The 13,587-nt window shown below is 37.5% G+C and overlaps 1 protein-coding gene across 1 annotated transcript in view; it reads left to right on the top strand.

The window, feature by feature from the left end:
• Positions 1-1,829: 1,829 nt before the first annotated feature.
• The window catches only part of LOC144445673 (R-spondin-2-like), a 25,504-nt gene continuing 13,746 nt past the window's right edge, over positions 1,830-13,587 (top strand). The window contains exon 1 of the mRNA XM_078135310.1: positions 1,830-2,079. Coding sequence (XP_077991436.1) covers positions 1,986-2,079 — 94 coding nt within the window. The 5' untranslated portion in view covers positions 1,830-1,985. The remainder of the gene's footprint in view (positions 2,080-13,587) is intronic.

The following is a 13,587-nucleotide window of genomic DNA, read 5'->3' as shown; positions in this document are numbered from 1 at the left end:
GGTGGCACAGCTTTGTTGAACTAAATTGATTGGTATTGTGGCTTAATGTACCGCTACTTTTCAACAATACTTTCAGATTCATAAAGAGTTGACAATCCGGCCCTGAGGCGGGACTTTTATAAACACACTGAGTTTCGTCCAGGGACATGTTGGTAAGACCGAGCAGTGTCAGTTTACGTATTAATGGCTCTCAGCCAGCAGGTATCACGGTCTTTCGTTTACCTTTCTGCCAATAATACAGTGTGAATATACCTTAACCCTGCGATATCACCAACGTTGCCAAGCTAGATCTAAAAACCAATTTAACTTTGAAATATGCTTTACAAATATTTGCTATTTATTGAGTATCTAATGTTAATTTATTTCTCTTTATTGTCTGCTCTATATAAACTGAAGCCATAAGCCACGCTTTAACTTGAAAAATAACCTTTAAAATTTGTAAATGTTATGGAACTGTGAATTCACTGCGTGGACAGATAGAACGAAGGCAGCGCAATAACAGCTACAGCGAAGTAAACCGTAAATGGATTATCAAAAGGTAAGGTGATGGAAATTATACAATTTTTTTTTTGAACGAAATTGAATCTTAACTTACCGAATCGCCTGACTTTGGACAATACGCCCTATGGTCGAACAATTACGAATTTTAATTGGTTTTCGCCAAAAAAGGGGAAAAAGAAGATAAAGAACATGATAGTACCGTTTTGAGCTGAAAAAAACCGCCTAAATATATATCATGACACATTTCGGTACGCAGTTGTAATCAACTAGTATACTTGTGACACGTCCCGGTACGTACTTCGTAGCGACGACGGGACAGCGCGCCAAACTTGATAAAATACCACCACTTGAAAATAATTGACACCTGCCTTACAATTTGAAAATGCCATGTACTTGAAAGTATGAATTAAAATTCCTAACGGGATGTGTTATCGAAACATGGGTTTATTAAATGGCGATTACACAATGTTATAAGAGCAATCACACACACCCCCCGAACGTTCTTAACACTTTCCGGTTGCCTTGGTAACAAAGCCGCCAAGGGAATAGTTTTGCTTTTCGGCGACAGTACAGGAAGTGACGTCATGGCGATTTTGAAGCTTGTTTCCTTGGTGATACTTTAGTTTGAGGACACGGTGTCGAAGAGTAAAGGTTGAAAGAGGAGAGGGCTGGCTTCATTAGGTCAATATACTTCATTTCCCTGAAGACCAAACCAGTCTATATGCTGAAGCTGATCACGTGACTGGGGACTCGTTGCGAGGCACTTTTTCACCAGGAATTATTTTCTTTTTGATATTCACATTTGAAAATGGAGTCTTTATCCGGTGCGATGGACAGTTGGGAAAACCCAGAAACCCATTTCTCACGGAAATTGAGGTGAGAAATCTTCCGAGAATGAAGCATTACAGTATATTTGTTCGGTATGTAAAAAAGGCTCAAATCAAAGCCCATAGGCTTACCCACACACCTGTATATTCTCTCGGGTTGTCATTTCCCATGGTCTTCAGCCGGAATGCAAAGATACAAATTATTCAAGTTATAGTTACACACGATGTTGCCCCGGCAACGAAATCTTACGTGTTGGAATTTGTTTGATGACGTAGGGAAATTTCAATATCACAAGCGGTGATTTCCTCCGAGTTATCACCTGTAAGACCTTTTTTAGGTATAGGCGGGAGTAGATGCCACTTAATAGAAGAGCCATTTACTTTACCATTGTTCTGTACATATAATGAAAGAATGAAAGAGTAATTGTCAACTGTAAGAACTTTTGACAGCCGCATTGAAACCTTATTATTGTGGACGGGCTTCGTGACTCATTGGACGATCATACAAACCAGTACGTATACTCTTCAATATAATATTTGTGAAATCACGGTGAGCATGGTGTGAAAACACGACGAATGACGTTTTTTACTGGCCTCGAGAATTTGGAATAGACAGGGGTACTTCTAAATGCGATCAACGAGTACATTACATCCACGATGGATTTCTCTGGGACTTTACTCTTTCTCTTCGCGCTTTGTCTCCAGTTAGTTTCATCAGAGAGCAAATATCGAGGCGTTGGGACAACAAGAGGTGAGTGACTTATTATTAGCAAACAATACATGTTAAGAATATGAAAATAATTTCCATAATTTAGCAAGCGGCTTGAGATTTTAAAAGATGGTGAAGTAACTTAAGTAAGGAAGTCTCGTCATGGAGTACAACAAACTGATGAATTTAGCGTACTGTTCCTGCATTCACATTATCTGTTTAAATTTGTCCCTCTGTTTACACCGTCGTTCTTATACACGTATTTCAGTCACGCACGGTCAGGCTATAGCCAACCTACACTGCTAAATTGGTATTTATTTATTTCCCTCACGAACTGACCGCGCTTTGATTCTTAACAACTGTAAATAATTAAATGACATGCATGTGTTCGTGTTGTTGAAGCGATCTTTATCTCTATGTGTAGTTCTTTCACGTTGGGCCTGATTTTATACGCGATAAATCGCTGAGTCCCTCGCTGTCTTATAGCCAGTCTCGTGTGTCGTTCGTTGACTAGTGAAATAGCTCAGTTTACAAGTGCACTGAGCGAGGGTCTAGTTGAGCTGGACGTGGTAGACAAGATAAAGCCCAGTCGACCGTTGTGTGTGCGATTGGTATGCGACTACATGCACCAGCCTGGTGATCTAAACATTTTTCTATTAACTTCTTTATTGTCATACACGTTCTATGTAGAACAGTGGTCTGTTCCAGTTCGACTATTTTCAATACCCTTTCTTAGTCTTTTTAATGTTACTTAAAGTGCGATTGATCAACTTCGCATGATTTCACCAGTTGCTGCGCTGTTTTTAATGCCCGGCGCGTTTCGACTCAACGAGCTGTCGTCCTAAGCGATCCGTATGTAACTGCTTCGATGGCGCTTAAAACATATTTCCAATCACATCTGTTGTACCGAGTAAAACTTGAATGAAAAGGATGTAAATGAGTTTGTGCCCTCATATGGCCAACGTCTAGACTACTCAGTGAAATTACCACCAAGTGTGCGATTTAGGTTCAAATAAACACTTGGCAAACCTCTATTCTAATGTTGGAGATGACCCACTGTTTCGAGGGGTCCTAAAATGATGTTTTGCTTTATTTTGTTGGTGCTCACCCAGCCACTTTCTTTTGGATAATTAGTTTTTCTTTCGTCTTAATTGAAACTCTCCTTTCAATGGGAGTCTTTTCAAGACCTATCATCCATTCACTAAAGTTGTTTTCATTTCTTTCATTACGCCATTTCTCTTAACCTGTAATTATTTACTCGAAATTAACGCTTGTTGCGTTCATTCCATCCGAGTTCGACATGGGCTTTAAGCCGATCTCAGTAGCTTGTGAGTGATAACAATAGTTCTTCGCACAGACAAAAAAAATGGACTGAAAAGAGAACTGAAAGAGGGTCCGTTAATATGGCAAACCTGTTGTTTTCGGTGGTAATTGCTCAGTCAACATGTTAAAGTCGAAGGATTTGTCCAAAAATGCTGGAAATGTAGCAAGTTGCAAAGTCAATATTGACTCCCGAATATCAGGAATTCCGTCGAGAAACCAAACATAGACACCAACAGACACGTTGAAAGCTAAACGCTCAATTGTCACTCTCTTCGTATGAACTCGATTTGTTCCCGGCGACACTCTCTCTATTACCCACGGACGGTAGAAAGCAGGTCGCTAGGGACAATGGACGTCTCATTAACTTCTAAAGTTTAGCCAAACATACAAATTAGTTTCTTATTGCTTTACACACATCTATCATTGTTTCTGTAGTTTACCGGAGAAAGACTCTTCAAATAATTTCAGAAACTTGTGACTCGTCGCCCTGCAAGTCGTAACTCTTATCGCACCCACAAAAAAATGATCTCAGATCTCAAATTGTCCAAGAATTCTCTGAACTTACGGGCAATCGTTGATCTTTGTTTCACAGTCAGCAATAAACGCCTAGAAAGAAACAATATACCGGTTATTTCTTGATAAAAAAACACCGATCGAAAGCGTCCTTTCTTTGTCGGGAGAGAGAAAGGAAGGTAGACGAAATTCATTACATTGGGTGTAGACAATATAGTATTACTGTGCTAAGCAGTTCACACAGAGATGTGGAAAGGGTAAACAACTTGCAAAGTGCTTTTCCAACACAAATATAGTGTACTTTTGTACGGTTTTATGACTGTCTATTTGTCATTTACTTATTTTATGTTGGGTTAAACCTAGCCAGTACACACACTATACTTGTTCAACTCAAGCGATGACACATATACGACGGTGTTAGTACAGACGGTCGTAAAGCCAGACAAAGGCAATAGCTTGCTGACGATTTACTACTTGAGGAAATTAAAAAGCCACCACAATGGATATACTAGGGTGTTACGGAAAGCAAGATTCCACAAACTACATATTTTTAGCTTTACAACAACTTGTCGAGTTACCACGATCCGTAAAAACTTTGATCTGCTAGAGATTTACAGTATCAAGTCGGTCAATAAATGGAGTTCATAAGTCAAATGTGTGGATCTAAAAAGTCACATTGTTGCTATCACCCAGAGTAATGCACGTAGAATAATTTACTAATATCGAATAATTTTTATAAGTTAACACTGCTCTGGAAAAAGACGCTGCGAGAACTCCGACAAATCTCCGGAGTTTGAACGAAGCTGTGTCTGAGTTATCGGACCACATATCTCCGGTCTTTATCACCAGGTCGAAATTTTAAGAACTGATTTTCATAGGTAGTTTATATTCGTTATCACCTGCCTTAGTTTACTTCATATATGTGAATCGAGTTCGGAATCTTCAACGACTGTGTAAGCAAAATAAAAAGCCAACAAAGATATGTCTATGAATATGACAAAAACATAACATTTAGTAGATCTAGTATTAAATAATTGTTAGTCATTATCTAGTTTGCAAATGAACGCCGACCAAATACACACTTATTTGAAAGTCACAAAACACATCCTTATTGGTGGTTTGCTCTGGTTGTGATATAAGCCTAGCTGACATTAAAACATAATACCAGCTGATGCAAAATACAGTTTCGACAGTAGCCTCACTATAGAGATCGAAAATATTGGGTTTCCATATCATTAGTTACAATTTGGACACAGTGCAGTTTTCATTTAATATCAGCGTCTAATAATTGTATGAGTTCACATTACTGTCTTACACAGAGAATATGTTATTGTGTGTTTTTTGTACTTTGTATCACCCCGTGGTACGATGGTATTTGTTGAGCCTCAGTGTATGCATTCTTGGTACAACACTGTTTTCGAACATCGTTATGCATGTTATGCACACACGACAGTAAATGTTGGACAACGGAGGAGCGTAAAATGATACATAGCTACCCCAAACGGGACGAAATGGTTAAGTTGGCGATAGCCTAGAATCAATCATGTAGGGATTTTGTCTGTCTTGTGGGAAGACGATATACAGTCAAAATCTCGTCACGATTTGACTCCAGGCTAAATATTGGCTGTCCTTTGCATTTAGTGGTTTCACAAAATTTCCAAGCAGTTATAGGGAATTTCAAATAAGAGCATATAAAAGGACCCTTTAAATGTATGCCAGGGAGAGACCATAGCCCACTCCCAAGACACGCAAGACCGTCCAAACTTGTACGTTCATGCCTCACAATTTGTGGGGAATTTCACGTGTGTTCACCTGGGCGCATCTCCCCTCACGGTAGAAATATTCATTCTGTGCGACCTATTCATGGTTGACTATGTGCAACGAAGCTTTTAAAAACAGCTGAAGGGTGGGGATATTTAGGGTTGTTTTTCCATCTAATTAAGTTTTGTTTATCTTACGAATCCCTCCAGACATATGTCGGTCTTATGATCCATGCTCATAGCTATGCTGTTAACGAAAAGGCCGGGGGCGATCTTCAGATTCACAGCAACAGGTTCTCCTGATCTGGAGTTCTTCGTTCAACGGTATTGCAACTTTTCCCATCATTTCTGTTCTAGCAAATTGATATATCTTCGTAAACTTTGTTGGCAGTCGTAACTCGTTACATGTGTAGGCTGAATTCTTAGATGTCAACCTCAGTGAAATTATGTCGAAATTTTGAGTTAAAATGATCATATTCATAACACAAAGAGTTCAGCTTAAAATGGAGTAACCGGACCACATTTCGTCACATAATGTAATTTGACCTCCACCGCACCGTCAAAGTATATCCGCGCCTAAATTATTCGACCAAAATTTTTATCAAAAAATTGGAAATTTTTGACAAGTTCTTCTTCATTTTGGAGTCAAAGTATAGAAATAGACATTGTAGAGGAAATCTGTTTAAAATTTCTGATTTTTTCGCGATTAGAATCACAAAATATTAAGGAAATGAGGGCTGACATTCTTTCCCACTGTCTGATGCATGAAAGCGCAATTCTAATTCATGAATTTCCCCACTTTTCTCGGTTTAACGACGCATAATCACATGTAATCGTGAAAGCTCATGCATATTAAATGTTAACGTTTTCTATTCAGTTACCATGGCGACGACAAAAGACCATCCTTCATACTTAGAGTCAAGAAGGACACATCCGCATTTTAGAGATATCTTAAGACTTTATGACCTACTATTAAATTGTATCGTCTGGAGCTAGCTATTCGGTAGAAAGGAAACATGGCTTGTGTATCAACCCTTCTTTCAATTTAAGTCTGACGAAATTATGTAACCGTCTCTTGATTTGTGAAGAGAGGAAGAAGTTTATGAAGAAGGCAAGATAATAGGGAAACATTGTTTAGTGTTCAAAATCATTTGGTTTGCTATCTCGAAGACAACCTTCAAAAATAGCCATCTTTTGTAAGTTACTGTCAGCAAGTCGAAGTGGTTTCACCTCCAAATTTTAGTTTCCTAAGGACGACATTTTGTAACTTTTTATCATCACTCTCAAGGTCTAAGGTCAGGAGATAGGTAAGAATACATTGCATCCAAAAATACAATCATAGTCTCTTTTCCGTTTGAAAACTATGTTTCCAAAATTTGATGACACAATTCAAAATGGCGGATCTGAAATCATTTGCAGCTGTGTCGCGTATGGATATTTGAATTAAAATTAAAATTAATGGACATATTTGTTACATATTTGGATGTCATTAAAAAATATCCTAAGATTTGAAAACTTATTTCATTCCTAAAAGTCTAATTTCTATTAAATTGTCCCCAGGGAAAAATTAATGACGTGTTTTTTTAGGAAGAGAATGTGGAAGGCGTGACCTATTATTCACCATAGGTCATTACAGTTCGAAGTCTCGATCTGTTTTTTTTCTTCTTTTTTTTAGAGAGTTTTCTTTCATTTTAGTTTCCGCAAATATTTGGGCACAAATTCACCAAGTGACAACTTTCCATCGAAGCTAGTCTAAAGCTGAAGTTTATTATTAATTTGTGGTTGAATTATGTTAGATATGTGTCTATTGTCAGTAACTTCACCTGTGTGTTGCGCATGATGTAATTTTATGTATCTATACTTTGATTTTAAGGAGCCTGTAAATGGGTCTTGCTCCCGTTGGTAATACTGGAATTTAAATTAAATTGAAATAAAAAAAGGGTCAAACATTCATGGAAAAACAAGAATTGATAGTCACTCCATTTGTCTTAGGTCCAGTACAAAATGTATAGAAGGGTAGAAGTTGGTAATTAAATCCATCGTATAGCTTCAAGTTTAATGTACAGTCCCATGTAAAGCCAAACAGAATATGAGCAAACTTCATTTGTCATATGACCTTAAGTTTCGAGAAAAAAAAGTAATTTATCAGCTTGAATTTGTGGAAATGTATCGTTTTCAAATGTATTCAAAAGTCTGAGTCGGCTGTTGGCACCGATGTATTCCATTTCATTGCTCGTTCTCGTTATATCCTCAGACCACTATCCATAGCGGTCTATGCATGCATGGTGGTCTATCCATAGCGGTCTATTCATGCATGGGGGTCTATCCATAGCGGTCTATCCATGCATGGTGGTCTATCCATAGTGGTCTACCCATGGTGGTCTACCCATAGCGGTCTATCCATGCATGGTGGTCTATCCATAGTGGTATATCCATGGTGGTCTACCCATAGCGGTCTATCCATAGCGGTCTATCCGTAGTGGTATATCCATGGTGGTCTATCTAGTCGTCATTACTCTTCCCAAATTTTCCAAAAATATACTTGAGTAAGTATAATCCAGCATAATATATCCAATGTTGGGAAAAATATTTGTCACCCAATTTTTTACCACATTTCTTGCCCGTGGTATATTCTACAGACGGTCTTGAGGATTTAAAAAAATGGTATGGGGAATTTCAATATGATTAATTAATGGCAAAAAATGACTGGCTTCTCATCAAATCAAAATTAATACTTGAACTTGGTATCACAATTCAAAGTCAGTGTTGTTGTGATAACTGTGGTCTAATTAGTTTCCATCCAACCCTTTAGAAGCTTCAACTTGTAATATACTATAATGCTGTACTAGTTGTAACTAGCCATCAGACAACCAACATTATATTCACTGAAAATTGTTAAAATACCAATAATTAGATATTGTACATGATAATTAGAGGTCTATTTTATATAAAACTATTATTGTAATACGCTGGAATAATGATTCACTGGGGCGCTGATTTTGGGGTGCGGACCGAAACATTAATTTCAATGGATATATTGCACCAAACAATGTGTACTGCTACACAAACATGTGCACCATAGGTGATTTACATGTAATATTGTTCAGGGTGTACGATATTATGAGTAAATCATTACAGTTAAAAAAACACCAATTTTTTTTTAAGTTCCAGTTGTATCTAGTGCAGCTTTAATTTTAAATAAAAATTGTACAATGAAACAGGATGTCAGGAAAAGTGGTAACATTACCAAAATAAAGTAAGACAATGATGATATCTGTACGGCTTTTCAATAACAATAAATCAATCGTCACTTCTAGGCCTCTACTATCTCCTCGCTATCGCATAAAAAGTACACAGTCTACTACAAGCTAGAGACCAAAATTACATGTAATTCTTTCTTTTATTTTGTATAACGAACGTTGATAGAAGTCACCGGTCATTTGTACAGTCATTCCAAAATAAGTATTATTTTGGACATAGCAGTTCCTAATATTATAAAGGCGCACATTCGCATTGTAGAACGTACGTTCGTCGATGTCAACCCATTTGATCGTAGCTTCAACAAACACGACATATCAAAACCAATCTCTTCAAATAAGAGAGAGAAAGAGAAAATGCAGGGATTTGTATTTCGAATTATAGAACTTTGAATATCATCAAGTAATCCGAATTAGTATTCAAGATGATGTAACATGCATGCTTACCATGGAAACACATGGAGCGACACACGAGTTGTTTCTTCCTAGAAACACTGATTAAAATATTAATCTCTATTTGAATAATCGATCTGGTGTGTTGATTGATTGATGTATGTATTATATACCCGTGTCCTACTTGATACATTGTATGTTATCTATTGATCATATATAATCAACATTTATTTCATAACGTGTTTACCGAACTGATTAGAATCTAGGATTGTGGCTCGATTCTCTTATTTACCTTTATTTCGTTCGTATACTGTCGTTTGTTTTCGGTTTTGTCGTTCTTTGAGTGTTTGTCTCATCCGAGGATCATTCACACCTGGAACGACAAAATCGAAAACAAACGGCAACATACGAAGGAAAATAAGGGAATCGTTGTTTACAAAAAACTACTTATTCTATATACTTATTGAATATTCATTTCCTCGTTCTTTTTTTTCAAATTTAATTTATTGCTAGCTTTGTTCTGAGAAAATGAATGTAGGTTGACGAATGGTAATTTTATGTAGCATTGACAGAGTATGATATTTCACCTCTCTGTCTCTACGTAACTCTACTTCTTGAGACGGCGTCAAGGGTTTACTTTTTAGCTGATATATGTCGATACATTCATCATTAATGTCGTGTGTGATGGTTTGCCGTTGTTTGCAGTGTTGATATTGCGTCTCTATTAATACATTCGGTCAACACTCTTACCCTACTTGGGCCACGCAATACAATTTCTGTTTCTTTGACAAAAAAATGAAACTAAAAGCACTAATGGCAGTCGGGAAAAAAAGTTGATTAACTAGTCGTTTTAAATTACCGATACTTAGTCTCGCCAGAAGGAAAATGAAATTGAGATATCCGACACCGATCCAAACACACTGATCAAATATGTGTAGGATTTATAATGAAAAATGAGTAAAAGACGTGTCAGCTTAAAAAACTTAAAAAGTAGTAAAATGACCCTAGAGTTTACTACTGATTTTGAACACGGCGGGGGGGGGGGGGGGGGTGCCTCAGCTACAGTAGTGTACTAGATACGTCATCGCTGTTTGACAACCGATCTACTTTTACGACATGGTTAGGTTTGTTATGTAGGGGAAGGCAAATCCCTTTCCACCATCCACCTTTCATTGGTAAGTAAGCGAGACGCTACATACTAAAAATAGTGTAGTGAATGAAAAGCCGTGCTGCGTAACACTCGAAATGCATTGAGCGTGGGAGCGTGATGTAATTTTGTGGACGCGAACCTCCCGTGTACGCTGTTCACAGATGTTATTTATTTGTTTATTTATTTATTTTATTTATTTGTCTTTCATATACAGAGGAAACATTTCAACAGTGCAAAAATACTTGCTTCCAAATGATTCCTTCTGTACAAGATGTACAGCCATACAAAGAAAACTGACGACAAACAATTCAAGAAAAAAACTTTATTTGAACTGAAAAGTTAAAAACAGAACAAACAAACATGCAACAAAATGTGCAATAAAATACAACAGCAAATACACATTAAAATATTTCTTTCTTAAGTTCTCTTTTAAAAGCCTCTATAGAGTAGGTGAAGACCTCATTCGACGATGTGATTATTCCTCAAAAAACTGCACCTTCAAATGAGAATGCTCGCCTGTGACATATTCAGTCTTAACCTTAGGTATGGGAACAATTATATTATTGGCAAACCCTTCACATTTTTGTCTGTCTTTCCTGCTGGATAGGTATATCATGTGTCAAGTAACACATGTCAACAAACACAGTTTGAAGCTTAAAAGATTTATATGCATTTCTGTATTTAGACATTTGAAATGAAACTATAAACAAACCAGTCTCTAGCATAAACCTTATAACATGGACACACATTTAGTCGTTTAGAAACAACAACAACAACAACAACAACAACAACAACAACAACAACAACAACAACAACAACTCGACGACGACGACGACGACGACGATGATGATGATGGCGACGACGATGTAGCTTAGAATTCAGTCATATAGGGATATTTTGCCTGCTCTCGGCACACGACTACATTTTAGACTAACGGCGACAAATATAGCATGATGGTCGACCTATAGATCTTGGCGGCGACCCCAAAAAGATCTATGGTCGACCTCACATTGCAAACAACTATTGTGTCTATAAATGAAGCATATTTCGGCGACAACAACAGCAGCGACACCACCACCACCACCACCGACAACAACAACAACAACAACAACAACAACAGCAACAACAACAACAACAACAACAACAACAAGTACGACAACAAAACAACGATGACATGAATAAGAACTGCAAATCCAACAACACCAAATCCAACAACGACACCAAAGGTAACCATAAACAAACACAACAAGAACAACAACAACAATGCAATGACAAAGACAATAATAGTAATACAAATAACGACAAAAACAAGAACAAAATCAACAGGAACAACAACAATAACAACAACAAGAACAACAGCAACGCCGCCGCCTCAAATCAAATTAGACTGCACACTCTAACATTACCACTATGTATATCGACCTTTAACATGTATTAAATACTTATGACGTTTGTTTAGTTACTTTTACAATCTGACATAATTACATGATAAGAATATTATTGAGGACAATTCAACAGTCTGAACATGCCTAGTCGTCCTCTATTTGTAAAGATTCTGAAGTGTTTTCAACTTTCTATACATACGTGTGGTATAGGTGAACCCGTATTGACGCAAGACACTCATTCTATGAAGTTGCAAAATGTCACTCGATTCCAAAAGTTTTTGTTATAATTTTCTCGCGTACTTACAAATGACATTTGAGTAGCGTTAACACGTCCTTAACAACAAAAATATACGTCCTTCAAAGAAGTGAAGCCAAGGCCATAGGAACTTAGCACCTCGCATAAACATCCAGTAGGAATCATAAGGTCATATTGGATCAATCTACTAGCACACGTAGTATATGTTGTTATGTTACAGTGTTGTAAGGCGCTTTCGAGACAAATTTCCCTGAAATCAAAGTTATTTTAAATTATCTCCAAACTTTGCCAGATAAAAGATTGGGAGGGGGGGGGGGGTCACCATCTTGTTGTCAAGTAAACCATCAATATTTTAGTTTCCCATAGAATCAACACAGAATTCGGCGGCCATGTTGGATTCATCGAAATGACTGTCATTTTCATCTCTATCCAAATAATTTGTATGGTGACCCCCATAATATTTTGAAACTTATTTTAACCGAATATATGTAACATTACTGTTAACAGGGCAGTACACTCGCAACTATATGATTAGGGTTAAGATCTGGGTTAGGGTTTGTTAGTCTGGATGCCAACGTGGTCTGGTATGGACTGGGTTAGTGTATGCTAGACTCACAACGGTGAGTGGCAATGATATTCTGCCTGCAATCAATACCTGCAATATACAGCCTAGAGACAAGTCGTATGGGGATGTTCACTATGCGGGAAGTCGTCGACGACAGTCAAAATAGCTACACGAGTTAGTCTGGATGCCCCCGTGGTCTCTAACGAAACCACGTCTGAGTGGAGGTGTAAATCATAATGATACCGTATAGGAACTAGACTATACGCGAGTTGACTCTAATATAAGCTATTGCTATAATAATACAAGATACACAAATGTACGAATATTATTCCCGAATAAGTTACTCTAAACCAACACTAGGAAAGCCTAGAATCCAGGCGAATTGGGATTTTGAATTTTGATTCCTCGAGCTCATGATTTGGAAATAACGAATTCAAACCCCCATTCGCATGGATTCCAGGCTAACGCCAGGGTCAATAACTTACATCTAGATACTTAGCACTATTCTCATATCATTTTACATGTCTGTTTACTTTTGGTGAGTTGACCGCACCCTCCTTTAGTATATTGACATGTCGTAAATCGGTATAATTATTGACTGATAGTACGGTGTTGACGTTACGGATAGTACACGGTCAATATATAATCACGGCCCATAATGTCGTTATTATCAGTCATAAAATATAATCTACTACATTTGTTGACTGTCTGCCCGAATTCAGTCCGTAAACATACACACCATTAAATTGTATTGTGAGATAATTCTGGATCTCAATTATGATTGTCAAACGCCAAGTGCATGATACGAGGATTGAGTACTTTAGCCCAGAGATAATTCTCGCTCACAAGTTAGAGCATAGTTTTTTCGCTGAAGCGTTGGTGGATACTTTACGATGATGACCAGAGATTTGTCGTTGTTTTTCTTATCAAGCAATGTCCTACATCAAC

This window comes from Glandiceps talaboti, chromosome 14 (genome assembly GCF_964340395.1).
Source record: "Glandiceps talaboti chromosome 14, keGlaTala1.1, whole genome shotgun sequence".
NCBI classification, from domain to species: Eukaryota; Metazoa; Hemichordata; class Enteropneusta; family Spengelidae; genus Glandiceps; species Glandiceps talaboti.
The sequence above is the reverse complement of the archived record's forward strand: the minus strand, read 5'-3'. Positions and strand labels throughout refer to the sequence as shown.